Here is a 26,211-nt window from a genome sequence, read left to right as displayed (position 1 = left end):
AAATCAAGATGAATGAGAATCCCAAAACTATTTGAAGAGGGGAAGAATCCGTTTTATCCCCCTCATCTGCATTGTCTCTTGGAAGAAGTCAAACCTCTAATTGCTTTGAATGGCATCCATACAATTGGAAATACATCTGGATATCCCAAAATTCAAAAATGTCCTCCAGTGGTGCATCAAGTAAAAATGTCCTTTGAGGTTTAAACTGTGATGACACACTCAGATAGAAATGTGGGACTTATCAACGCAGACAACGTTCTTGTAAAGATGACCCAAGTTTAAAATTTAATTAAACTCTCTGGGAACTACATTTTGATTCCTTTAAGGTATTGCTTAAACACAGCTCATACGTTCTGACTGGACCTGCACTCACAGTCCTATCTTAATCTGGAACAGCGGGATGCATTGTAACTTTAAGCAGTCAGCACTTTGTTACTTCTAAGACATTTGCCTAACATTTGCCTAATTTCTTTTCGCTACCTGCCTTCATTCATGTCTGCTTTTGTATGCTATTGATCCGTTTTTGATTACCACGAACAACCATTTATTTAGCTATCGGTGTATGTGATGAAAAAGGAAAGTTTCAGTGTATCATATCAGTACATAGGACACACCAGCAGTTATCGGTCAAACAAAGTGATCCTATGCTAAGGGATAACCAAAGACTATTCACCAACAAGTATGTCATTCACTTATGTTAGGCAAATCGACTGCACCGTCTTGAAGAAAAGTTGAACTTTTTCGGAATCAGCTTTGCTTGCTTGCTTGCTTTCTTGTTGGTGTGGAGTCTTTGAGGGGTTTAGGGTTTTTTAAGCTGCTTCCATGTTGGTTCGGGGTGCTACTCGTCTCTCAGAAAGAACAGTGGAAGCAGCAGCAGCACAAAAGGAGCACAGTGAGCAGAGCATCTGGTTTTAATCCACGTCGGACGCCCCCAGAACGCCGTCAGCTCTCGTCTGACGGTAGGAAGGTTGCTGTGACAGTAGTGCTATCAGCACATTCTTAAACCACTGCATTCTTTATCTGTGCTCGGGCTGGGTTACATAGCCAAACCGTCTCATGTTACTTCAGGAGACCACGAATCTGATTTTCATTTTATGGGTTGAAATCTTGTCTTATTATAGATTTTAACCGACGGGCTGGTTCTCATCCCCTGCTGCATAGAGTTAAGGTTTTCCTGCGAGAGCGCTAACACATGCCCTCGCAGTCTGTGAGCCGACATCACCTCGGCATAGCAACACAAAAGATAGCTAACACTTTCACAGTTTTATAACTTCACGCTCATTCATGATTCTGTAAAAAGAGGATAATTTGACACAGTCGATCATTTTAAAAATGAGAAAATTCCAAATGAAGAACAATTTTTAAAAGGACTCCTTGAAGGACAGGACAGATTTCAGCTGGTTTGTCATGATGTTCCACTTTGCTGAAAGGCTGTCATCTCCAGTGCATTCAGTGATGATTCAAAGGGAGACAAAGTGGACAAGTTAAAAATCACAAAGCTCCAGTAACTGCCTATAAATTGAGTGAATAAGAAGCATTGTGCTGGACTTGCCATCAGTTTACTCCAGACATAAAGCGCACATTACAGATCCCAACAATTTCATTTCTTCTACTTCACTTTAACCTTGAGCTATAGTGAAACCTGGATTCTAAAAGGCTTTTACAAATGATAAAAGTTAAGCAAGAATAAGGAAAACCTACCAATCATTACTTATCATCCAAAGGGAAAAGAAAATAGTAACTCACTTTGAAGTCATTTTTAGATTTTCTTCTATAGCTGTGCTGAGGTGTTAAACTACTTTAATTCCAGCCCAGCTAAAGCACTGAAAGAGTCTCATGGGGTGTTCAGCCCTACTCATGAGAGGGAAAGGCTGAGATGATCAGCTATAGAGGAATGTTTCAGACCATGAACAGCATTGCTCAAAAGATTACATCCTGAATCATTCACAAACTGGCTTTCCCCAACTAGATGGGCATGCGCGCCTTTTCATGAAAACCTTTACATTTTTATGAAGCTGACTCATCGCTTGAAGGGTGAAATAAAAAGTCCTCAGATTAAGAGAATCCCGTCTGGGCTAAATTTATATTCTAACTTAAATGATTTTCTATGGCCAATCTCAGAGGCGAACATTTAGAATGCAGTCGTTTGCTTCTCTGCCTGCCACCAGCAACCAGTCATATTGTTCCAGATGCCTTCTTCCCAAACGTTAGGAGAAGTGGTAGCAGCCTGGGGCACCTCCCGACACACTCTATCCCAGATGCTTGCCTGCCAGTTTCTGCACTCCTGCTGCCCAGTGCCATCCTGGCGTTATTGTCAGATACCCACGCTCTCGCTCTGCTTTGTCTTGTAGCTAGCACAGTACCCTCTCCTGCGAGAGGAGATGGAGCGCATCGTCACCACACACATTCGGGACCGCGAGAGTCGGACCAAAGAGCAGGTAGGCCACCCCCCAGGTGATCACTTTATTGCCACATCATCTGGGGTACTATTGAACTGATCAGAGGCATGATTTTGCGTCAGGGGTCACCGACGTTGCTGTCAATCTACCTGCTGATGCCTTGTGACAAGGCCTTGGGCATGTCATCATGGGATCTTAAAAAAATAGGCAGTTCCAGGTCAGACACACTAAAAAGCAAGCTGTAAGGTTTCAAAAAGACTCCCCAGTGCCAGGAGAATCAGAAACATCATAGCCAAACCACCAAAACAAAAGCTTAAGCTCTTTTCATAGCTACTTACTACACTTCTTGAAGCCCCTAACTATTCCAGGCTAGCAGCTAAACTGCTTACCAGAACCAAACAGACTATTCACAAAAACAGCCCCCCTCTTCACAATAATTCACAATACTCACAAAGTTCCTCTCTCCATCACTCAGTCCTTCTCCCTCTGGTGTGTGAACACAGGGAGTTCTGCTCCCTCTGACAGCAACCATCCTCTCCCACAGCTTGACACCAGAAGCCTCCTCTTCCTGCTTTTTAAAACAGATACCTGACCAATTGGCTTCCTGCAACTGGTCAGGTGACACAGCCGCAGCTCCTCCCCGCAGAGGTTTCTGGGAAATGTGCTCCAGACAGGTCTGCTTGTAAATTGGAGCAATTAAATGACTAATTGAGATGATTAAGGCGCCACGATGCCATGATTGTTTAACTGGCTTTAGAAGAGGTGAGATTGACCTCTTGTTGTCAAAGGACGGGAAAACAGATCAATCTAAAATCCAGAGGTTCTTTATGTGGGTGCATGAAAGCTTGAGCAGTTGAAAGGTGCTTAATAAAGGTGCCTACAGTGTTCATGACAAGACCTCTTGTTCCATTTTATCACTGTCATTCTCAGGTGATGTTGCTCATAGACATTGAGCTAGCCTACATGAACACGAACCATGAGGACTTCATTGGGTTTGCCAAGTAAGTAAGTTTCTCTTACCTTTAGACGCATTCACAGACTTGAGCAAGAGTGAAGTACATGAACTCACCTGACATTTCCTTTCTGTGCAGTGCTCAGCAGAGGAGTAACCAAATGAGTAAGAAAAAGGCTTCTGGGAACCAGGTAAGGAGCTACAGACTCAGATTTCAGTCCCATGTTTTCTACTTTGTCCTGCGTTTTGCCACTGCATTTGCTAAACATAAAGGCAACCTGCTTTTGTAGAGGTGGGATGGTAGTTACAACAAGAAAATGTGTGGGATTTTCAAACTGCTACTGAACTGAAACAAATAACATTTACTGTCCTTTTGTCAGATGGACAGAGTGGCTCTGTATTTCCAGCCCAGGCTGTCCTAAAGAGAAGTTGAAAGCTGACCAAGGGATGTTATATTGGGAGTTCATCCTCTGCAAAGCCTCTGTATTTGCTAAGAAGGCAACAGAAGAAAGAGATTTGAGGGATCAGTCAATCTGAAGGGTCAATCGAAACATTGGAAGCTAAATTCTTCTTTATTTACGTTACTATTACATCACATTTACTACACTCCATTGTGTCTTGGAATGTAAGGATTGGGTGACACTGAGTGCCACAACACTGGGCAGATCTTCTGGGGAGATTTGCTGGTTTACGCTCACAGATTGATCTTGGATGGTCAGCTCCATAGCGCAATTTAGATCAGAGATGTCCGGTTCTGGTCCTGTTTTCTTTTTAAAGGTAGTATTTTGTAGGTTGTAGTTGGTTCTAAATGCAGAGTTTCCGTTTTTCCCCCTGAGTTCTATAAGAACATTTATTAAAAGGTATTTGGTTTTAATCATTAAGGTCAAATGTCTAGGTCCCCATATTAAATTACACTTTCCTACGCCATGGTATGCTATAGTAAATCGTCCTTGAAAGATTTACCATAGTATGTCATAGTATTCCTGCAATCCAGTATACTTAATTTTAAATGTATGTTAAAACCTTAGAAACCCACATCAACACTGTGGTGAAACATTTGTTTAATATTGTTTGAGAGTGAGATTGCAGAGGGCAGGAAAGATTTCCTGAGTCTACTACCATCACACCTTGGGACACACAGACATCTCTCAGATTGGAGAAGTGTAAATACGCAGTGGAGAGAATGTTAAAACATTTTTGCTAAACGATTTGAAGAAAAGTGCTGAAATAGTTTTCTATGGCCTTTTTATGTCAGCGCATTTATTCCATATCAGGTTTTTATCTTTGATTAGTCCCAAGTGGCTGTATAAACCAGCAAGCCCTAACCACACAACTCAGGTTGATCCTCTTGAGTATAAATGCTGTGAACGTGATAAACCTACTGTAGTATGCTTCTTTGGAAGAGGAGAGAAACATATACAATGAAAAGCAAGCACAGTGTGTGATAGAAAGATACCAGTCCATTTGCTGCTTTGTCCATTAGAAGATAGTTATTAAAGGAAAACTTTCATGTCATGTCATGTCCTCCCAAGAAGTCGCAGAAGTCATTTCAGGTATTTTCCTTATACTGGAACATTTTTTTCCCCCACACAAAATCAAATTCCAAGCAGGTGCTAAACCAGAGAATCACGCAGGAGCTCCAGTCTTGAGCAAGGCCATTAGAAATCATTGTAATGGCAGCTGCTCATACTTACCTTGATTGCATTTAGATGCCAGTCAAAACATTGCGCTTTGCTTTTGACTGCACACGGAAAATACCCGTGAACGCACACTGGATGTGTTTTTGTATTGGCAAAACCGTAATTGAGATAACGACTGGATTCGTCGGTGATGGGTCAGCCAGCATGAGGTAAAATGAAGTGTAAATCCGAATCAAAAACAGTGGGATTAATGCCACTTGACCAGCTGTGAATTTCCAACTGGAACGTGTCTGATGTTTCGCTGTGCACTGGCCTCCAAACTTATCCAATTATCCCCCCAATACAGCTCAGCTTGGACAAATGCTAATAACCCATGGGGTGTGCAAGCTCTGATCCTTCTTGATAGTAGACACTACTTGCATAGCTGCTCTAACAAATGGTCTTTGGGTGCCTTTGGTGCGAAGCCCCCTCTGCCGTGTTCTTTTGCTTCTCTAATAACTCTCTCACCCCTTCTCTTTGCTTTGCTGCTGTTGCCACGGCAACGCCCTCCAGGATGAGATCATGGTGAGTAGGCCGAGCGCGTGGGTGTGGGCGTGTGTGTGTGTGTGTGAGCGTGCGTGTGCCAGCAGTCACTCACTAATCTAGTCTGGGTAGGCAGGGGTGGGTGGTAATTTTCACCTCTTCTGTGCTCCCTTTTTCCTCCTCCTGTCCCCCTTTCTATTTTTCCGCGACATGCCTAAAACAGGCGTTTTGGACGTGCGGTGCAAGTGAGACAGTAAGCCAGAAACGAAAGTCAATGATTTCATTCTCTTTCAAGAAAACAACGCCAATTGGGCCAGGAAGATTTAGAGCCTGTCTGTGCTCTCTGTGCAATTCTTTCAAATGATGTGTTAAATGATAGCCTGATTTTCATTAAGCGAAAGGCTATTCTACTTGAATTTGAAAATAAAGCTATAAAAAGGTATCTTGGTTTCATATTTGTAATCTTCACAGGCAGCTACTTTATAGCTGCTCAGAATTTCTGAGTGAATCCTACTCTATGACAATGCAGCATCTTCAAATTCACCAAAAATACTTTAGGATATCTGGAATGATTTGGCGTTTGGTGTGATCTGTTTCACTTGAAAAAGCTCCTGACTTGCACTCTGCAATATTGATATCCACTGTAATAATCATGTTGTCTGGTTATACTTATAGATTTGTTTTAAACCAAACCAGATAGCACTTGTTGGCCATTATTTATATTAAAACTAGTATATTAAAAGGGCATTTTCACCCTTATATACAGTAGATGGTACATAAATTGGGTAATTTGTAAAATACAATGAACTGTATTTAAGTGAGCTGTAAACATTTTGCAGCATATGATTTGGTGTGTATAACTATTCAGGATTTAATGCGAATTGCATATGTACATTTTGACAGACAGAAACATTGCTGTCTACTATACTGTCTAATAATACTAGGATCTAAAGGTCAGAATCCCCCCATCCAATTGTATTAGTAAGTGGGCAAACTATTTGCAGTGCTCAGAAATATCATTCCACTGTGCTTCTATAACTGTATGGAGCTGGCAAGACACCAGCTAGGTTCAGACTGAAGTACTGCAATCAGTTCTTGCTTCATTAAAGGCCATGAAAAGGTTTCCTGTTGGAAAATGGGGCTCGTTATCTTTCTTGAGAACCTCAGCCTGCTCTGCAACAGAACTGCCATTCCCTGCTTGTGACGTGAATGCTGAATGTAGAGCTAGCGATCAGCATGCAGAAGAAAGCACGTTCATTTCTTAACCTTGCTGTGGTGCTCTTGATTCTATGGAGTCTTGCAATGAATCAATGAATTACACCCCTGCTCAAAAACTGAAGTAGCTTGATTATCCCATTATCGCACCGTGTGGTTTAGGCATCAGCTTTTCGCTTGTGTTAGTTCCAGAACTGCATGACGCCTAGGAGCTAAAGTACTAAACTGTCACATGGGTCTGTATTGCTCTGTCTTGTGCATTTTGTTGCAGTTATAATTTCTCAATTCTAAATCACATCTCAGAAATCAACCAGTCATAGTGCAGCATTTATGAAAAATTGCTGTTTCCTTATATACTGTGCGTCCCTTACAGTCTGCACATGAAACATGAAAGATTCCATGAATTCTGCACATGAAACCTGAAAGATTTCATGAAATATTTAACCAGGGATTTCACATATGTAATTAAATAAATAAGGATGTTACTGATTGATTTACTTTTGTGCTGTAACACATAAAGCTCATCTCGTACATGGAATGTATTTCCAAGATATAACTCCCTGCTTGACTGACACACAGTGAGAAATAGGAATTTATCGATCCTGCTTGACCACTCAGACATCCTGAGCCTGACAATGAGAAAATCAATTTCCCAACACTAGCACAGCTCCTTTTTTATCAGTCTCTTGGAAAACTGGCAAATGCTCAATTGTGCCGAACATTTTATTAAACGGCGCCAACCTCAGCTGCACATTCATTTAAAATAATCTCTGAGGCTTAATTTTTACCTTTAGAAAAGTCGCAGTTCTTTTCATTTAAAATCAGTTGCACTGCTCGCTGTCTTATTATGTCTGAGTTATGGCAAGTGGACTTGGCAAATAAAAACCACCTCCTGTTTTATAAAAGATATTGTATACATTTGCAAAGCGGTAGATTGGAACAGCTGCTACACCAAAGACTCTTCCCACATGATATACAGTATAGATATACATTATCATATAGGTCCCGGTCACTCGCTTAAGTTTGGCACGCCCCTGCTGGCTAAGCAATCTTAGGAAATCAGGACAGAACATTTTTTCAATTAATTTTATGAAATACTGGTTTGTTGTCTCATGTTTCTTCAGAGATTCTTCTCGAATCAAATGAATCCCAAACATCCTGGATTCCTTACTCATTCTGATTTGTGCAAAGTTCTGCTCTGGTGAAGGAGGCTCTGTAATAAAGGCGTACATCTGCGTCTGGTCAGAGAGCATGCCGTCTTTCCCTGAAATGTATACTCAGGGCTCAGATGTGTCAGATGTTCATCCTGAGCCTTATCCTGCTGCGATTTCAGCTCGAATTAAGATTGCATTTTTATATTTGAACAAGCTGTTCAAATTATTATTCTGGATGATCATCACCTTGTAACTTTCCCAGTTTTCTAAAAAACGACAGTCACCTCCGTAGTAGGTGAAACCCCGTATCACGTGAAGCAGAAACCAGCAGCAACCCACTTAATTAAACCAGTGGGCAAATTAAAAAGTAAAAAAAACAGTGCTTTACTTATCACAGAGGAGGAATTTTAAAAGGTGTTTTGATATCCATCATCTATCAGGTATCATTTGCTATGTATAAAAGTCGTAACATGACATGCACAGGTGTGATTTGCTCAGTGCTCAGAAAATCTGAGTTCTGACTCCCCTCCTGCTTTCTAGAAGTGACAAAACTAGCTTCCCAGGCAATGACTGTCCTACAGTAGCTTCCTGCACTGCTCTGCCCGGCTACTGTACAGCACTGAATGCAGACCTGCTCATTCCTCCTAGCAAACTGAACTTGATTCCTGTCTTGGTGTAATTTCTATTTAAAATTTTCATTCAGCAGGATAGAGGATCCATAAGTTTCAGATATGCGGAGGTAATTGAAAATCTATCTTGTTTTAGCAATACATGAGATACAAATGACAAAGGGCTAAGTCCCTCTGCCATGAAATATATATCATATATCATGTTTTGCATCAGTGTGTTTTTTTATTTTAATTGCCATACTGGGTTAACAACATACTGTATGTTTTTTTTTTCTTTTCACAATACATTGAAATCTCTGTTTCACTGAAGTTTAGCTTCAAGTGAAACTCCATATGACAAAAATAAATAATTGTAATACTTGATGGTATCCATTAAGGATCAATCAGAACAGAATGCAGTAAGAGTCTTGTAGGTCTGTGCTTTGTTTTAGTTGAATGAATACATCAGTGTCTATTCTATACAGCAGAAATCTACTGCAGTTTGGTCCTAATTTGGTTCTAAGACCACGCTTGAAAATGGACTCCATGGACTAGAGGTTATTTGCACATAAGCATTTTAATAACAAGCTCTCTGGAACTATCTGATGCTTATCTTAATCAACGCAAAATGATTTACAGGAACAAAGACATGTATCGCCACTAGTGCCCAATACAATATACAGTCAAACATGTTGTCTGCTTCATGTCAAAGCTAAATCCACAAACTGCGAGTGATCAAGTTCTGCTGTGGGAGTAGCAGTGATTATGTCTTGGAGTCTTAAAGCTCAGGGCAAGAGTCTTGCTAATGTACTCAGAACTAAGAATTAAATAAGTGTTTGGTTAATTGATTACACTTACGGTATCAGCCACTTTGTATCGATCCCTTTGTGTCTTTGACTCAGATTAATGAAATTTAAAATGACCAGGAAAAACAGTAATTTGAGATTTATTGCACAGTTCAAGAACTCTCTAAGGAATCACTTTAAGAAATTATCAAAGGCAGGGATCCTCACAGCCAGTCTTGTTTTCTCGATGACTGAATTTAATTAATTCTTTACTTATTGTTTGTTTTTGTGTCTTTAGTCATTTAGGAGTTTGAATTCCCTATAAAACCTGCAGGGCTATAGCTCTACAGGTCCAGCAGTGAGGGCACTGGTTTGTATACTTCTCAAGTGTGAAATAAAGAAAAGCTAGGAATACAGTATTTCTCTACTTCCTCAAATCTGCCTAACTAATAGGCACTTTGCGTACCTATATAATGGTATACAAATGTAATATTGAACTGCAGCTTTTTATGAATAAAAAGTTCAAAGTCAATATTAAGTGCAGTGCAAAAATGTTATTCAGAAAAGCATTCAAGTATTACTGTACTGTAAGTATTAAATGAAGCATTGACATATTGTTGTCTAACACCACTGTGCAATTACACAGTTCAATTTAATCTAGTTTAACTCTTAAATCAAACCATAACATGATTAGTTCATGCAGAATTTCACAATGAAACAGTGGAACCGAGAGGGAAAAAAAAATCTGACTACAGAATTGTCGTAACTCTAAAATCAATCTTAATTTTTGCGTCAAAATTAATTTTTTTCCTTTCTGAAAGCATGTAACTTGGTGTTACTGCATTATTATTATTAGCATCATTATAGTTGAAATGTAACATTTCCTTGATTTCCCTAACAGTAAGTGAACATGGCTGGGTTTTCACTTGCGTTTTGAATCCTCTCAGTAGAAGGCAGGCTCCAGAATTATGCTGTGCAGCTCTAAGGGCTGAAATGCTGAACTGGTTTGCACACAGTAACTCAGATAAAATGTCAGTCTGTCTCCCAACTGCGATCCGGCTCTTAAATTGCTGAAACCTTCGTTCTATAATGGATCCCATGTGCGGGACCTGCAGAACCCCAGGGTACTCTGGTTTGTGTTTATCAAGTTCTTAGTCACATAATATGATGCTTAATTGAACTAGTAATTAGATAGTTGTGAAATATTATACTGCTGCATTGAGGTTTTGTAAAGATCTTGAAATCTGCAACTGCTTGGGAGCCGAAAAACCTGGAAATATAGTTAATTTCGGTAATTTCTCATCAAATCTAAGAGCCCTTTGGGGTTTTCTGTTGTCCTTTCCTCTCAGGTTATTATTTGCTGCAATCAAAATGTTTAGATTGTGTAGGAAGCCTTCATTCTCCCACCTGCCATCATTTGTCGATCTCTGCTTCTCTCTCAATTCATCTGATATCGTAAAGTATGGCGTTTTTGTCATTCATAATTCAACAATCCCGGCTCCCTCTAGTAACAGAACATGAATTGCCGTTGCCCAGAATGAAAATGTTACGTTTTTCTTAAAGCAAATCACATCTCACGGCAGTAAGAGGAGACAGGAAAGAAAGACATGCAGTATACCAAGAATCAAATCGCCGCACTCGGTTCTAATGAGGAATTTGAAACATAGAAATCAAACAAAATCCCAGCAGTTTTCAGTATGAACTGTGACCCACTGCCAAAATGAAAACGTAATGACATTCATATGGTCTGAGTTTGGGTATGGCCTTGCTGAGTATTAATACAATGCTGGAAAAGAAGATGCACAGGCTTGGTCACCCCATGCACTGTCTGCTGTGGGCTCTTCTGCCAGTCTCTGTACTGTACTGATAGCTCGGGGGCCACAGATGTTCTGATGGATTAATTTTAAAAGAAGAAGCCTTTGCATTGTTTTCTTGAAAACATGCCATCCTAGCGCTGTGTGGTCATGCATTTCTCTGCTGAAAATCAGCATTTCCACTTTGGCTTGTAGGAACAGAAAAACTGCTGGCTAAAGGACTTAAGGACATCAATGTATCTTTGCACTATGAGGTCTGTTATTACTAAGCAATACAATTGCCCTTAATGTGCTCTAAAAGCATTCTTTATCTCGAAGAAGATTCCTCACCACCAGTTGGATTGCACAACACAGCAGACGGCATAAAGCTTACCACAAAGTTTTTTTTTATAAGGTCTTTCAAGAAGAAAACAGCATTTATTGGTGCATAAAACACTCTACCATTCTCTCTGCTGCCACCTCGGTTACTTTTTGTCCCACAGATAGAAGCAGTTTCATCCGAGCTGCCAACATTACCCCTGAACCGCCTCTGAGCACGCAAATCCCTTTAAGGCCGACAGCAAGCTACAGTCATTCTGCTGAGGTGCAAGTTGTTACTTCTCGCGCTTTTATTCTCAGTTGAAGAATGAACAGACGATAAGCTTTTTGTTACTTCAGACAGACTCAGAAAGAAAACCTCTGGCGTGAGAGAGAATGTGACTGATGACAGTGAGTTTCATTTCGAAGGCTACACCCTTTACCAGTGTCCTGGGAGCATAGGGTACAAGGATTGCACGCTATTACAGCAGATAACATAGGAAAAGTATTATAGAGGGGTTTTCTAACAAGCAGACAGATGTCAGTGGAGATATTGAACTGCATTGTGCACAATTTCCCACTGAATTCAATTTCCACCTTGCTGTAGACATATAGCGGTCATTGAATCCTGCCTAGCTCCATAATGGGTTTAAATGACTGGATTGGCATTGCTGGCACACTAATGCCATGTGTTGTCTTTTGCCCCAGGTGATCAGGAAGGGCTGGCTCACCATCAACAACATTGGCATCATGAAAGGAGGAGCCAAGGAATACTGGTTTGTGCTGACAGCAGAGACACTGTCCTGGTACAAGGATGATGAGGTGAGTGGCACTGAGACGCTGGACAGTCCTTCTTGCTATTCACAGGACCCTGACACTGTCTGCATTTACAAGGCCCGAGAGAATCCCAGGGTTGACGGACTTGTGACTGTGAATGTATTTTTCATTTATTGTTCATTTCATTTTATATCAACAACATGAACCAGGCCTGTTTTTTTCTGTTTTTGCTTCAGCAGGGTCTGTTGGCCTGTTTTGTTTCTGTGAAATGAAATTTCCCACCGCATTACGGAGCTGGTTTTGTCTAGCTCGGTCTCGCCATACCTATTCCTGAATAGGGATGCGTTAGTACTTTTTACTTTGCCTTCCTTTCTGTGACTTCCTCCCGCCTTCTTAAACATACGCGCATCGTTGACTTGGTCAATTTTCACTTGAGAAAGTTGACGCGGAAATTCAAGTTCACCCAGCCTGCCCAAAGCCTATTTGTTTTCTCCCTGCATTTAAAATGTCAGTTTGCTTAACTGACCCTGCCACAGCAAATTGCAGAACCCTTCCTCGGTGTACTTCCGATTTATTGCCAAACCAATGATTCTCAGCAGCAATGACCTCTTTGTACGTTGCCCAGGGTGGCTGACACAATCGCTCCCCAGGGAGAAATGGGCTGGGGTTCATTCTGTATGGGGGAGAGGAGGTAAAAAATGAGATGAGGACCTTTCAATTTCCGTAGAAGAAGGTCCCTCCCCAAAGCCTGACACTCAAATAAAAGGTGGCACCCACATCTGTGGACCAGAAACTACCAGTCGGCCTTAGCTTTCTTCTTTAGTAAAATGTGAGGACTGCTTTTCATAAACGTAATTTCTTTCAAAAGCAGGAGGTGTGGGGGAGGGTGGGGGGGGGGGAATGGCTGATTTGGGCCTTGTAATGAACTCCATGTGGAAAATATAGGGGCACTGGGGCACTGTGGGCTCTCTTTCATCTCCTGGCTAACAAAAGCCTCTGTTTAACACACACACACGAACACACACACTTTCCTAAATGACTAACACACGCGGTCAGGCAGGAACCTCTCCTTCCCGATCCTGGGCTCCTAACCTCCATATGTATTTATTTTTACATCAGACCAGGATCGCGGTTACTCGCCGCTGGGGGACCCAAAACTAACACTGCCCAACTCCGAGGAAAAAGTGGGCCATTGTTTCCATAGCAATCTTTCAAAAGAAGGGCACATTTCCCCACTTTTTATTATTATTTTTCCTGTGCGCAGGCCTGGGGGTGGTTGAAGGGTTGAGAGGGGGGTTGGCAGGAGTCAGCATTACTGACTGTCAGCCTTGGCCTTTGTTCCAATTTCCCGGCGAACCAGCACTCAGAAGGAGCCCTCTCTATACTTGTACACTCTTTGATGTAAACAACAGTGTGTTAAAACCATTTGTCCCCCGTCTTGTCTTCATGTTAAAGACACGTTTCGTTCTAGGACTCTGCTACACTCCGTCGACTTCTATGCCACAGGAATTTTTTTATTGTATTGCTGGTCCATAACTCTGGAAAAAGGGACTTTTCAGTGCACATTTAGGAAAGCCTTGGTGCTTTCGTTTCGAGGTCAAATCTGCCTGCAATGTCATCACCCCTGCAGTGTCCTTCTAGTGCTTGTGTGTGGAGCAGGGGATCCACTTACTGTATAACTGACCTTTACAGACCATAGGAATCAACATACAGTTTTATTTAATTATATGTGTCGTTCTTCACAAATAACGTTTTGATGCAGGAGTGGAGTGGAGCTAGCTCGTCCTCAGAAGTAATGCTTCTTGACTGCAAATGTTTTTGTTCAAATGATCGCAAAAATGTGGTCATTAAACCCCCTTGTACACAGGGATACTCTTGGTTTCCTGCAAGGCGCTGGTGTGTATTTTCTAACAAGGGCAGCCAAGCTTTTGTGCTCCGAAGTGTAAAACTCTGAGACAACCTCTCAGAGATGCCGCCAGACATCTCTCTCCATCTTACTCGCGCACAGACCTGTCTGCAGATGCGTAGCCACAGTACTTGTGAGAGAAAACCTAGTGCTCGCTTGAAAAAAAAAAAACTTATCGTTGGCTCTGGCTCTGATCATTGAAATTCTTTAGTCAGGGACACTCCCAGTGGTCTACCATATGTATGGTCTGTCGACATCTTGGCTCTCTTGGTGTGTCACAGCATAGAAACCAGACGTGGAAGCAGTACGAAGCACGACAGCGAACAGAAATCAGCGCACATGTCGTTTGAATGCTGTCAGGTCTTAACCAGTCCAGCCTCGCCCAGCCCCCTCCACCATCCCCTGCTAGCCCCCGACACTAATAATAATGTTCAGTGGAAGCATTGGGAGAAATCTGGTTTCCATTAGCGGACATACCAAGTCTTTGAATCAAGCAGCCCCGCGCGCTCCGAGTCTCACTGGAGCTTGCAAATAACAGTGTAGAAGCCAGAAGCTCTGCGCTGTCGGACTCGGAAAAGCCCGGAAAATGAAGGAAGCCCGATCCCCAGACTGCACTCAAACTGGCCTCTGCTGGGCTCCCGTCTCCCCAGGCTGTTTCTGGCCACACGGCCAAGCTCCGTGTGGGCCAGGCCCGGCCTTGTGTAGGCCAAACCCTCAGCGAGCTTCAAGCGTCGCATTGCCTGCCATTTTCACCCCCCAAAAAAACTTTTAGATATTCTAGGATGCTGTGGGTTGTTTTTTTTTTTTTTTCCAAAGCTGTGGTTTGGGCGGGAATTTCTGAGTTGCCCAAGCTTCATCGAAGCAAGTTTTTTGAAAATCCTTCAGGCTCTCAGTTGACAGGTTTCCTTCAAAGCGCCTGGGCGTACAGTACGAGCAGAGGAAACCCATGATACACAACCAGAACCCTGCCTGGACCATCCAGATTTACAAAAACGTTTTAATATTTAACCATAGTGCCTAATGTGGTCAGTTTTTGAAAGCATACATCAAACCCTTTCTTTAAAAAAAACGTTTTAAATAAGAAAACTATCCACAGAATATGTAACTTTTTTTTGGCTGCTCACTTTTTTGGTTAATCGCATAGATACAGGCAGGAGAGAGTTACAAAAATGTCAAATTTCCGCACAGGTTTTGCAAGTAAATTGTCATTCAGGCGTCTCCTTTCAGAAATGAAAGAAAAAAACTTTCACGGGCAGCGTTGGCCGTTCCACAATAGCTGAATGTGAAGCAGTTTATCTTCATTTTACTTCAGCTCAGTGTGGATCTTTTGGCAGCGAGCAACTTTTTGCGCAACCTCTTCCTCGTGATTGATGAAGTTTGCAGATATTTCTTCTGTTTTTTTTTTCGTCAAAGGCACATCGCAGTTCATGCGGTGTTCATTTTGAATTTATGGCATTTATTTTCCAGCCGAACCTGCCATTACATCCCTCCGACTGGAATGGCTAATTACTGCTCAGGCTGACTCAGTGCTGCAGCTTCGCCGCAGTAGCTGGGCCAAAAGAGAACAGCCTTCCAGCATCCTCTGAAATATCACGTTAAAATAGTTCTCTGGTTGTGTCACCGATAACATGTCAGAACAGTAGGTGTCTGACAGAGGGCACAGGGGTGCCCACAGGCATCCTGCTGGCGTGTTAGCTCCTGAATCAGGCCTGCCAGTTAGACTTGAAATTAAGAGTTTATTCCAAAGCCTTATTTGCTCACTATTGCCAGTATATTCAACGGTCTTTTATCTTACTGGGGGACGCTTTTACAAATTTCCTTTTTTCAGGAACAGCGCAAAAAGAAAAAGCTCTAGACCGAGAGAACAGGGCCGTTTGGCTTTGAGTTAGCGTTTCTGGCTGCAGTAGGTATCCACTGCAAAACATGACTAGAGAACCAAAGCTATGCAGTATAGGCTCAAATAGTACGGTTGTACTGTAGCTTGGGAAATCGCACCAAGCTCTGCGAAAGCCATGAGACATTTCCAGCAACTTTGCAGCCAGAATGAAAGAGGAGGAAGTTAGTTACCAGCAATCAGAAAGCAGGCAAGGAGACAGCCAGTTCTGGAGGCCTCCTGTCGTTCACAGCCTGAGCAATGTCCGCATGGGTCTGTTCTGACCGCTGTTCCCTGCAATTCACACTGTAAACAGGAGACTGTAGGCTTTGGTCAGCTCTGAGAGCTGCCTGCTGTGGGTTTTCTTACATCTGTACTGCAGTAAAAAGAAAATCGGAAAAAAGACGCAACTTCACCCGACAATCTGAGGCGTGTCATCTTGAAAATCCCGTCGGCGTGAAAGGACGTACAGCCTCTTTCACTGGCCTTGATCCAAAAAAGCATTGCAGCATTCGCAAAGTGCACGTCACATTCCACGTTTCACATCTCGCAACGTTCGCGTTTTCTTCAGAACACAAGAAAGGTTCCAAACAAGAGGAGGTCACTCAGCCCATCTGACCTGTTCGGGAGTTACAGCCATTCAGCCATTTTGTAAAAGAAGCCAGGGTACTGGCTTCAACAACAGGGCTGGATAGCTTGTGCCACGCTCCCACAACCCTTTGGGGGTAAAGGACTGCCTCCTGTTCTCTGTTTAAAATGCACTTCCACGCAGTTTTGCCCCTTGGTTTGTGTTCCAAAGTTCATTCTGGAGAGACCCCCCTGGGTTGACTTCACTCAAGATTCAGGGAAAGTCGCATGAAACGAATCCCCGTTCACTAATGCAAAACCAAATCCAACTGATGTGTTCAAATGTCTCTCTCGGAGCCACAACCAAAAGTAGTGACCCTTGAGGAACCCAGCTCAGGACTTATTCAAATGAAAGGCACTGTTCGGTCAAACTATCTGATTCTTTAAAAGATACAGTATGAACTGACACATCTGTGCTCTCCTTTGAACGGGAAAATGGAGTGAAGAGAATTTTGGAGAAGAGCACAAGTAAAAATGAAGAATGAATTTAAAAATGAATGAATTTAATGAAAAGTTCAAAGGTATTACTAGACCGCTCAGGATACTCACAGTATGTGCTTTTTTCTTTTTCTTCCTCAAGAGCTGGACCTGGTTGCTGTTAAGTCAGAAACAAGTGGAAATGATACGCAAGTGAGATCCATATGTTTCTTTAATGGCCTTGGCTTAGAGAGCTAATATTGTTCCAAAATAACTTCAGAGCCTATATGTTTCCAATTATCGAAATTGTGACACCTGTCACAAGCTAATCTTTCTAACTTCTCATTCATTTTCTCTGCTCGTTTTAATTAAACAGAGCCTCTGTAATGCAGACGTACTGTAGTCAGGTCTGTCCGTTTTGTCTTTTTTCACTCTACAGTATGTAAACGTTCTAACACAAGTATATCACTTGTACGCATAACGAAAGTGTGCAGAGGTTGAAACGGAGATTTTCTTTAATGCATTTCTGTAGTTGTTTAGTTCGAAGTTCCAGACTCAAACCGGCTTTAAAACAGCTCGTAGAATTCCAGTAATTCGTTTTTGGCTGAAGCTAAGCGGGGCCTTATTATTTCAGTGCTGCCGGAGATCAGTTTAGCCTAAAAAGTGTCAGTCACCTGCCTTGAAATGCGTGTACATCACAGGATTAAAGCGAAGAACCAGAAAGATATCGCTTTTTCTTCTCAGCTATCTGACAACTAACGCTGGTAGACTGAAGCGGTTTTGAAAAACTCTTGAATCAAAGTCAAAATTGAACACATTCCCCTTTTTTGGGAGCATGGCACTAATTTGAAATTCTGAATGACACACGGCCCCTTTTAGGACATACAGAGCTTTTAGACACTAATGACACCTCAAAGTCCGAAGCAGATCCATTGATATCTCTGTTGTTCAGTTTTCTTCTTGGCTAAAGAGAATCACTCATGCTGGAGGAGGGGGTGTCAAGGACAGATGTACCCCATGAAAGTGCAGAGTGCTAACAAGGGGACTGAGCACATGGTGCCCCCGACCATGAGGAAACCACTGAGTTATTATAAGACACGACTCCGCTATGAAACCTGGCGCAGTTTCTCGTTTGTCTGGGCCTGCCAGACACCGAAACTCCTTCCAAGCCAGCCATGTCATAAAAACTGCCGGAAAGCCAGTTATGTCAGGCCCATAAATAACTTGGAGGAAAAGTGGATACAGTTTCAGAAAGTTGATTAAGAGCTGAAAGGGAAGGAGAAAAGACTTCATTGAAATGTGTGGCTGTGTGTGTGTATGTGGGTGGTTAACGTACTTCCTGTTGTGTGGAGACACGCAAACCTTCGCGATTCTTTAAAGATACAGAAGCGTTTCTCTTGGGTTTGTTCTATGATCTGACCTTCCCACGTGCTAATGCACTACGTTTGTTTCGAACTGTTACGACAAAGCTCACGTCTTCCCACTTACATGTGTCATAGTTTGTAAGTGGTTTTGAAGTCTCTCTTAAGGCCGCAACAAGGGAGCGTAAATATCAGTTCAAGTACTACTGTGCCACATCTTTGTGCCTCCTAGTAAAAACTTTGTTGTGGTGCCTAATGGCATTTCCTCTTGCTCCAGATTTGAGAAGCATCAGACACAGAGACACACAAGATGTCTTTGCCTGCATAATACACAAACAGGTACTGCCTATGTAATACACAAACATGTACAGAATATGTGTATTACTTAGGCAAAGGCATCTAAATAACTGAGGCCAAACACAGTGATTTTTTCTGTATAGTGTGGTCTTCTTGAAGGCTCAACTTTGTGAATATGTAATTACTTGTCCTAGATAGGGATGTTTTAACTGATGTCCGTGTGGCTGTAAATGTTGCAGTGGATGTGAAAAGTCTGCCCTCACTCTTGGGATAAGAAATGTAAAAGAGGCGATTTAGATTACCATGCGGCTCCATCTTCTACAAATTAAGTACACAGAGGGTTTGCGCAAAGTTTGAGTAAAAACGTATGGGCACACATGTAGCTTTGATATATGCACATCTGGATTGTTTTACATCTGGAATAGAGATTCTAACTCTTCAGCGCACACATGAAGCACAGTGAAAACCGAAAACCCATTCTAAATCCATCATTCATAAGGCAGTTGGAGTTACAAACATACAGGAAACCCTCTCCACCGAACATTTTAATAAGATTCTAGCTCCTAAAAATCTCCTCTCGACAGAAATAATACCTCCTTCTCTGTAGTGGAGTGCCTCTCTGAGAGCAAAGCGTGTGTCCTTAAACCATACCCTTTTTATTTTGGATGTTAAAACAAAGCTGTTTTCTGTATGGGAGATTTTGTTTGCACAGTACATGCAAAGATAACACAAAGCCTGCACAATTCCTTTTTAAAATGGTTTTTAAAAGAACACTTTAAAGAAGCAAGCAAGATAAAGCAATAATACAGATGTGTCTTGGCTTGGCTGAGAGAGGAAACTATCCAGATTTTATGTGGTCCCTAGGTTACTAGGGGGCTATGGTGATAGAGAGCGCTACCTATTCCTTCTCTAGGTTTTAGCATTTCATTTGTATTTTTGTGATGCAGGATCATCCTAAAAGTAATTCCAACAATCACATTTTGTCCTGGTGAAAGCAGATTTTCCTTTGAAATGCTGTCAGATCTTATTGAAGGCCTCAGAGCAAGGACTCCCACTCTGCCGGTTCGGATTGCAGCTGAGCTCTCGCTTGCTCGACTGAAACAAACGATTTCTAGAGGAGAGGCAGTCGTTGTCAGCCTCTTAAGAGCTGCGCCTTTCAAGGTACTTGTAAAGTCTCCTAGTTGACATGATACTGTATCTCTCCGGCTTTTAATAGCTGACACTGAGGCAGTCGTTTTGAGTGATCAAATTATTTGTTCGGTACCGGGCTGAGTTCAGTAATGTTCAGGACCAAGAATAAGCAGACACTGGCTCACCAGGATTAGTATTAGGAACCTCTGTTTTAGAGGTCAATTGGGTGCTGAATTGAGGGGAGGAGAATAAGATCATCAGTAACATTATTTAGCATTGCTCACTCCTCAGCTTCCCCACTTGTTTATGTTCTGTTTCACGGTTCTGAAGTGCATTTGTGGATTTATTTATAGAAACGCCAGCTTTCTTTTTTTTTTTACCACGTCCTGACAAACGAGCAGTCGCTGGAGGTCGCCCATGTGGCCGGCGTCCCCCTGACAGCACGTCCCCCTGCGCTGTCAAGGTGCGGAAATGATCCAGGGGAAAGAAAAGCCCAAATCGCTTCTTCAGATGTCTGCCGAGCAACATCTGGAGAACGCTTTGGTTGAATATGTATAAACCTCTCAAAGTGGCACTTTGGAACAGGGAAAAAGTGCGCATTGTGAGCCGGACACGTAAGCATGATGCAGAAACAAAATTAAAGATACTGAAGCAAAGGGCGTTTGGCGCTCAGTGGTGGTCTTGCTCGGTGAAGCTACATGCTTTTTTTTGACAAACAGCTAACAAGGTGATTTGTGTTAAATATCCGCCCTTGTCTTCATCCTCTGATCCTTTCTTTTTTAAAGTTTATGAGGACGTATTACTGTGAACCTCAGGGGGCTTTCAAAGCAACGTCTCTTTAAAACCAGTCATGTAATTGCAGGAAATAATTAGCTTTATTATTATTGTTATTATGGGCTGCTGCAGTAAAGGTATAAATAGTATGAACAGCACTCTTATTGTTTCCTGAGGTTTACTTGAAGATATTTTAATGCACAGTGAAGGCAGCCCCCTTTCAATGTAAACACCAGCAAGGGAAATCTCCGAACGCGTGGTGTGTTGACAGCACAACTGCAGCTCTCCTCTAGGAGCTAAAAAAGTCTCAATATCTTCAAGGTCTTAACCAAAAAAATGTATCTTAAGGTAACTGAGAGTATTGGTAACACAGCAGGGAAATTACAGCCACAGCTTAGTTCTGTGCTAAGGAGGGGAGTCCTTCATTTAACGGAGAGGCCATTGACGTTTTTAAGGAGTAATATCTTGAACAGTGCAAATCAATTAACTGTTTTAATAATTGTGATCACCAGAGAGTGGTCACATTAAACCAGCAACCTACCTTATAATCTACTGAGGATTACAGTAATAGTGATAAGTGCTGTCGCTCAGTATATGAGTGAAGGTTATGCACTGAATTCTTGAGTATACATGCTTGCAGAACTGTGTGCTATTGAGAACCTGCTTTTTGAAGTGGGATTTGCAGAATTAACTGGAAAATATGGCATACCACAAGTTTTCTTTTCTTTTCATAAATTATGGCAAATTGTGGCAAAAGGGGAAGACTGAATAGAGCATGTATTTTTCTTTTTAGAGAGATTTCTTAGCCGTGTTTTCATCAAACTGTAGACTGCTGCTTCAGATTATTCAATAAGTGGACATTGTTTTGCTTCCCTTGCTAAAAAAATTCTTAAGAACCCAGAAACTAGCATTGTAATGAAATAAACAACTCTTTGTCATTACTAATGACAGGCTATGGATCGGCTCTTAAAAGCACAAGACTTCAAATAGTTGGAGAAATTAGAACCAATATGTATTTTTGTCTTTTTTGTTTTTCTCAAAAATATGAACCCCAACACAAAAAAATTCACATATGTACACGCTTTTTCAAAGCATTGCTCACGCTCCATCAAACTTTTGCTCTGAGGGACCTTTGAAGTAAACATTTTTTATTCAGTTTTCATTCTGATACTAAGTTTCATACATAAGGCCCAGCTGGAGGTGGACCAGGCATTGCTTCAGTGCAAACACTGCCTTAAGAAAGACTTTGACAGGACAGAAGCCAACAGTTCAAAACACTTTCTTAAACAATACAGTGTCATGTTGCTCCTGGAGCAATGCTGGTAACGATAGTCAAGATGTGCAAGGTTTTCTCCTCTTAGAAAATACTAAATAATTTTGACATAAGAGAACAAGACCTTTATTAAAAATCTTTATTACAATTCGTATTGTATTGAAACAGGAAAAAAATAAAAGTGACAAAAACTACTCTTGCATTAATTTAAATGTGCAATAAGAAAGTCTCCTCAGCTAATAAATTTCCGTGTCCATGAACATGGCTTGGGGAAATACATCTTTTGCTGTTAGGATATGATATAGACTGTGGGCCGCCTGACCATTTCAGATTTACCAGCCGATGCTCAGTGACCAGTTTAGTTTGCCAGAGAAATCTTTAATTTGTCATTTACAAGTCCTTCAGCATTTTAACTTATCACACCTCAGTTTCAGAGTAACGGTTCTCTAGCTTGTTAATCTCAAAGTGTTAAGAACAAACTGAGTTCCAAGCTGAGCAGGCAGCAAGTGCACAGACACCAGCACAGGAGTGATGTGTGTTCTTCCCAGTAGTGGTCAGAACTCTGTCAGCAGGATTTCTGAGTAAGCTATGAGTCAGAGTCTGTGCATTTGAACACACTAGGAAAGATGACACCAAAGCAATCTGTCCCCAAAGGTATGCAGCAGTCTGTTAACATCAACCACACAAATAAAGAGGTCTAATCATAGTAATAGTTATGAGATTATAGCATAAAATTGCTCCCTCAGACATTTTCTTCCTTAAAGACCTTAAAGTACAGTGTACTCGGTCACTAAAAACACTCACACAGAAAGTAAGCAAAACATTATAATTAAAGCCTTACATAAAGTAATTAATTAAGAAAAAATAAATACGGTATAAAACTGCACTGCGTGTTACAAATCCAAAACAGACACGAGAAAGCTCATGAAGCAACCGCAGTTAAGTTTGTTGCATTTGCAAAGCATTTTCATACACCCACCACCAACACCACATTGAGCAAAAACCGTAGCTGGAAAGATTTTTATACGTTTGTATTTAAATAGAGAGAAGAGGATTTTTGTTTGTTTGTTTGTTTGTTTGTTTTACAGCGTGTTCTCGAATAGGAAAAGCACTGTCTCACAAATACAACATCAAACAAAGTCCCGCAGGAGCTGGATTAGCAATTGCAACGATGACAGTGACGCCCTGTGACACTAGCGGTACCCTTCAATGGTAGGACAAAGGTGTAGCCTTCGGGGGGGGGGGGGGGGGGTGGCCCAGAGTGTGCTGTCTTTGAGTGACTGGTAGAGTAAACGACTGTACCACCCCTGTTCAGCTAGAAAACACCTTGTGCTCGGCTGAACAAGGCCTAGCACAGAGCAGATCACTGGGTTCTCGGCGTCTGTGCTCGATGAGGCTGCGGGTCTTGATGTCTCGAGCTCCCCCACACAGCCTAACCAATGTGCAGACTACTGTACAACCACAACTTCCTGAACAGGTAGTCTGAACACTGGGCAGGCGAGGCGGGTCACTGGGCACTCCCTGGGCAACCTCCGACAGGCTCAACGGTGGCGCGTTAATTCACACAGACACACAGTGATGCCAGCTGGGAACCACAGATACCATCGTCACCTACTGGTCAGGATACTGGCCAGCACCAATGTGCCTGCTGGCCTCGAAACCAAGGGATCTTCAGTCCAGGCTGGGCTTTGAAGGAAATAAGGGCTCCTGAGGGAAAAAAAGGGGGCATAGTTATAAAGACCAGTGACAATAGCTTCACACCTACAGAAAATAGTTCCTGCAAAGAAAGATCAGTATAATTTCACGTTCGCCATTTATTTGGAGATCAAAGCTGCACACTTTTAGATTTGCAATCTTTACGTAGCTATAAGAAAAGGAGATGGGTTGGAAAAATATCCGCTAAAAAACCTTTGATCGCGATAAGAAAAATAATGCGGAGTTTAATGACAGATATTCTGTTCTGGGTGATGGCTCAACCGCTGCCTCTTGCTCCTTGTCTTTTCTTTTCAACTTCTAAGAACAAAAGCATTCTGATTTACCAGCCAATAAAAATCCAAGAGAGCTTAGCACTTCCAACAAAAACGGTGCACATTTTAAAGGGAGATCCCGCTGTGGTGCTATAAGAATGCATCATCTCTTCAAACTGCTGCAACACAGACCTGAACAAAAATATCTGCCCAGTCAGAATCAAGAACGTAACAAGCTAAGCCAGATTTGTTCGGAAATCAATCAAATCAAGGGGAAAAAATTACATTCCAATCACTTCTTTGTAAAACTGCCCAGTAATTTTCTAATATTCTTCACATTTTTTTTTAACCCTGGTAAGTTTTTTTTTTTAATTAAGTTTAAAAAGCACAAAAAAAACCAACATAGAGCACAGAAAGGTATCCGGTAACATCGACTCATCTACACTGTCATACAATTTTATTTAAGACAAGTTTAGCATTATTGTATTTTTAGTCTGTTTAAAGTCAATATCTCGTACATTAAATAGAGAAGTAATAACATTATGAGGGAAAATAATCAGTTTTTTTCAAAACTGGACTAACACAGTTCTTTTTATGATTGTAAGATCTTTTTTTTACCCATGGAGTTAACTGTCCAGACATTCACATCCACAGGCAGACTCACTCCGACAACTAGCTACTGAATCAGACTCCATCCTGCATCTAGATACACAGTATGTTCCAGTGCTGGTGAGGAGCAGCCAGTCCCTGTTCAATACGATTAACCCATCTCGAGCAGAATGCTGCCAACAGGAGAGATGTGGATCAGTTTGGAGCCTGTAATGCCATCAGACTTTGCCACAACAGGCACCCCGATCAGCCAGAATAGGAAAAGCCAGCACTTAGATTTCTTTCTCTGCCTCCCTCTGTCTTTGAGCATAATTGTGAAACAAATGAACCTATCACCCTGCTTTGCTTTAAGATGCTCAAGCAATGAATCCTAAAACCCAAGAAAGCTTAAGAGACCACTGGGTTAGCGACCGGCATTCACAACAGCAAATATGTTTGAAAAAAAAATGAAAAGCCAGTCTAATCTGGGAAATTCATTTTCTTTAAAAGCGCAAAATTAAGCATTATCCACTCATTGCTCAAACAGAAATAACTCCTTGTGGACTGATGACATACAGCAGAGGAGTTCCTGTGGCTTCAAACACCCTATGCAATTTGGCTCAAGACTAGAAGAAAAAAAATATGGCTGCAGACGTTTCCACTCCTGTCTTCCTCACTTGCCTGAAGAGGTTAAAAAAAAAAATCAAAGCATTCGTTACCCAAAGGGCTTCCTCTACGCCGCTGGTGTACCGTGGAGGTGAAGTCAAGTTGAGCCGCTCTGGGCGGCTGAAAGAACGCCGAAAACGTGCTGCTGCTGTCCGGTAGTTCTGTGCGACAAATGCGCCGTAAGCAAGCGGATGAGGTCAAGATCTGCTTTCGCCGCCTGAAATGAAAAAGAAAGGAAATGAAGTGTTAGATAGGTGCACTTCGGGGGGCTGAGCTGTCTGACTGGTCCAGTGGTGCTCTTTCTCCTCCCTCCTCTACACTCCCTTTCGGTCCACAGACGAGTCGCTGTGCAGCTTCAGGAGTGGAGATGCTTGGAGGCAGTGCAGCGCCTGGGGGAGGGGGGGGGGTGGCGGAGAGAGGAGGGGGTCTATATGATGGAGGTCGAGGGCAGAAGTAGAAGTCAGGAGGGGCAAAGGAAAAAGGTTACCTTCTCCTTTCTCCCTCATCAACCCAGACACCCGCCAAAGTTACCTGGAGGTGCTGCTTTGCATGGCTAACTGGAGGAAGAACAAATCAGTTGTGATTTGCCAGTAGCCACCCGGAAAGTCCCGGAAAGATGGTTAAGGAATAAAATCAAAAAGGGAGCCGAAAGGGGAGAAAAGGAGTGAAATTCAAGTAGAGAAGAAGAGAAAGCGTCCCACATCCCTTTCCAAGGGCAGTGAGAGTAGCCGTAGGATTGACGTGGCAATGTTCTGTTAACTAACTTTCCTAGGGAGGGAGGGAGAGAGGAGGTGGGGCTTCTTGTCTGGGTTTTTTTTCTCTTTTTCTCGGGCTTTTGAGGAGGCAACAGGAAGTGGGAGGTCAGAGGTCAACAGGAAGTGAGACGTATTGAGTTGCCCCATGGGGAGGAGGAGAGGAGCCTGGATGTGGACGGGAGGGGGGTGTTGGTTTGTATTTGGTGGTTGCGTTGGGGGCTGGTAGGGGGCTAGGGAGGAGGGGGGTGCTGACATTAGAAGCTCCACGACGTTGTAGCCAGCTAAGGAATGTCGGAGTTTCTTGGCGGGGACAGAGGGTTGTAATAACTCCAGATGTGCAGCCCTGTGGTCTGTTGCTTTTGCTCCTGTGATTCTTTTTTTTAAGCTGATTTCCTTTCCCTGTCATGAAGCAG

The 26,211-nt window shown here is 42.2% G+C and overlaps 1 protein-coding gene and 1 long non-coding RNA gene across 4 annotated transcripts in view; one reads left to right on the top strand and one right to left on the bottom strand.

The window, feature by feature from the left end:
* The window catches only part of dnm1a (dynamin 1a), a 112,621-nt gene that overhangs the window by 59,475 nt on the left and 26,935 nt on the right, over positions 1-26,211 (top strand). For 2 of the 3 annotated variants that reach the window (XM_088940790.1, XM_088940791.1), the window contains exons 11-15: positions 2,352-2,438; positions 3,330-3,400; positions 3,491-3,542; positions 5,544-5,555; positions 12,095-12,208. In XM_088940790.1, coding sequence (XP_088796916.1) covers positions 2,352-2,438; positions 3,330-3,400; positions 3,491-3,542; positions 5,544-5,555; positions 12,095-12,208 — 336 coding nt within the window. The remainder of the gene's footprint in view (positions 1-2,351; positions 2,439-3,329; positions 3,401-3,490; positions 3,543-5,543; positions 5,556-12,094; positions 12,209-26,211) is intronic. The other variant, XM_088940789.1, reaches the window with a different exon arrangement.
* LOC148816069 (uncharacterized) lies at positions 21,948-25,272 on the bottom strand. The gene is made up of 2 exons (XR_016094757.1): positions 25,097-25,272; positions 21,948-23,529 (listed from the first exon to the last, which is right to left on the bottom strand). It is a non-coding gene; the product is annotated as an uncharacterized LOC148816069 (long non-coding RNA).

The sequence above is a fragment of the Atractosteus spatula genome, chromosome 23, assembly GCF_055471065.1.
Source record: "Atractosteus spatula isolate fAtrSpa1 chromosome 23, fAtrSpa1.hap1, whole genome shotgun sequence".
In the NCBI taxonomy this organism is placed as follows: domain Eukaryota; kingdom Metazoa; phylum Chordata; class Actinopteri; order Semionotiformes; family Lepisosteidae; genus Atractosteus; species Atractosteus spatula.
The sequence above is the reverse complement of the archived record's forward strand: the minus strand, read 5'-3'. Positions and strand labels throughout refer to the sequence as shown.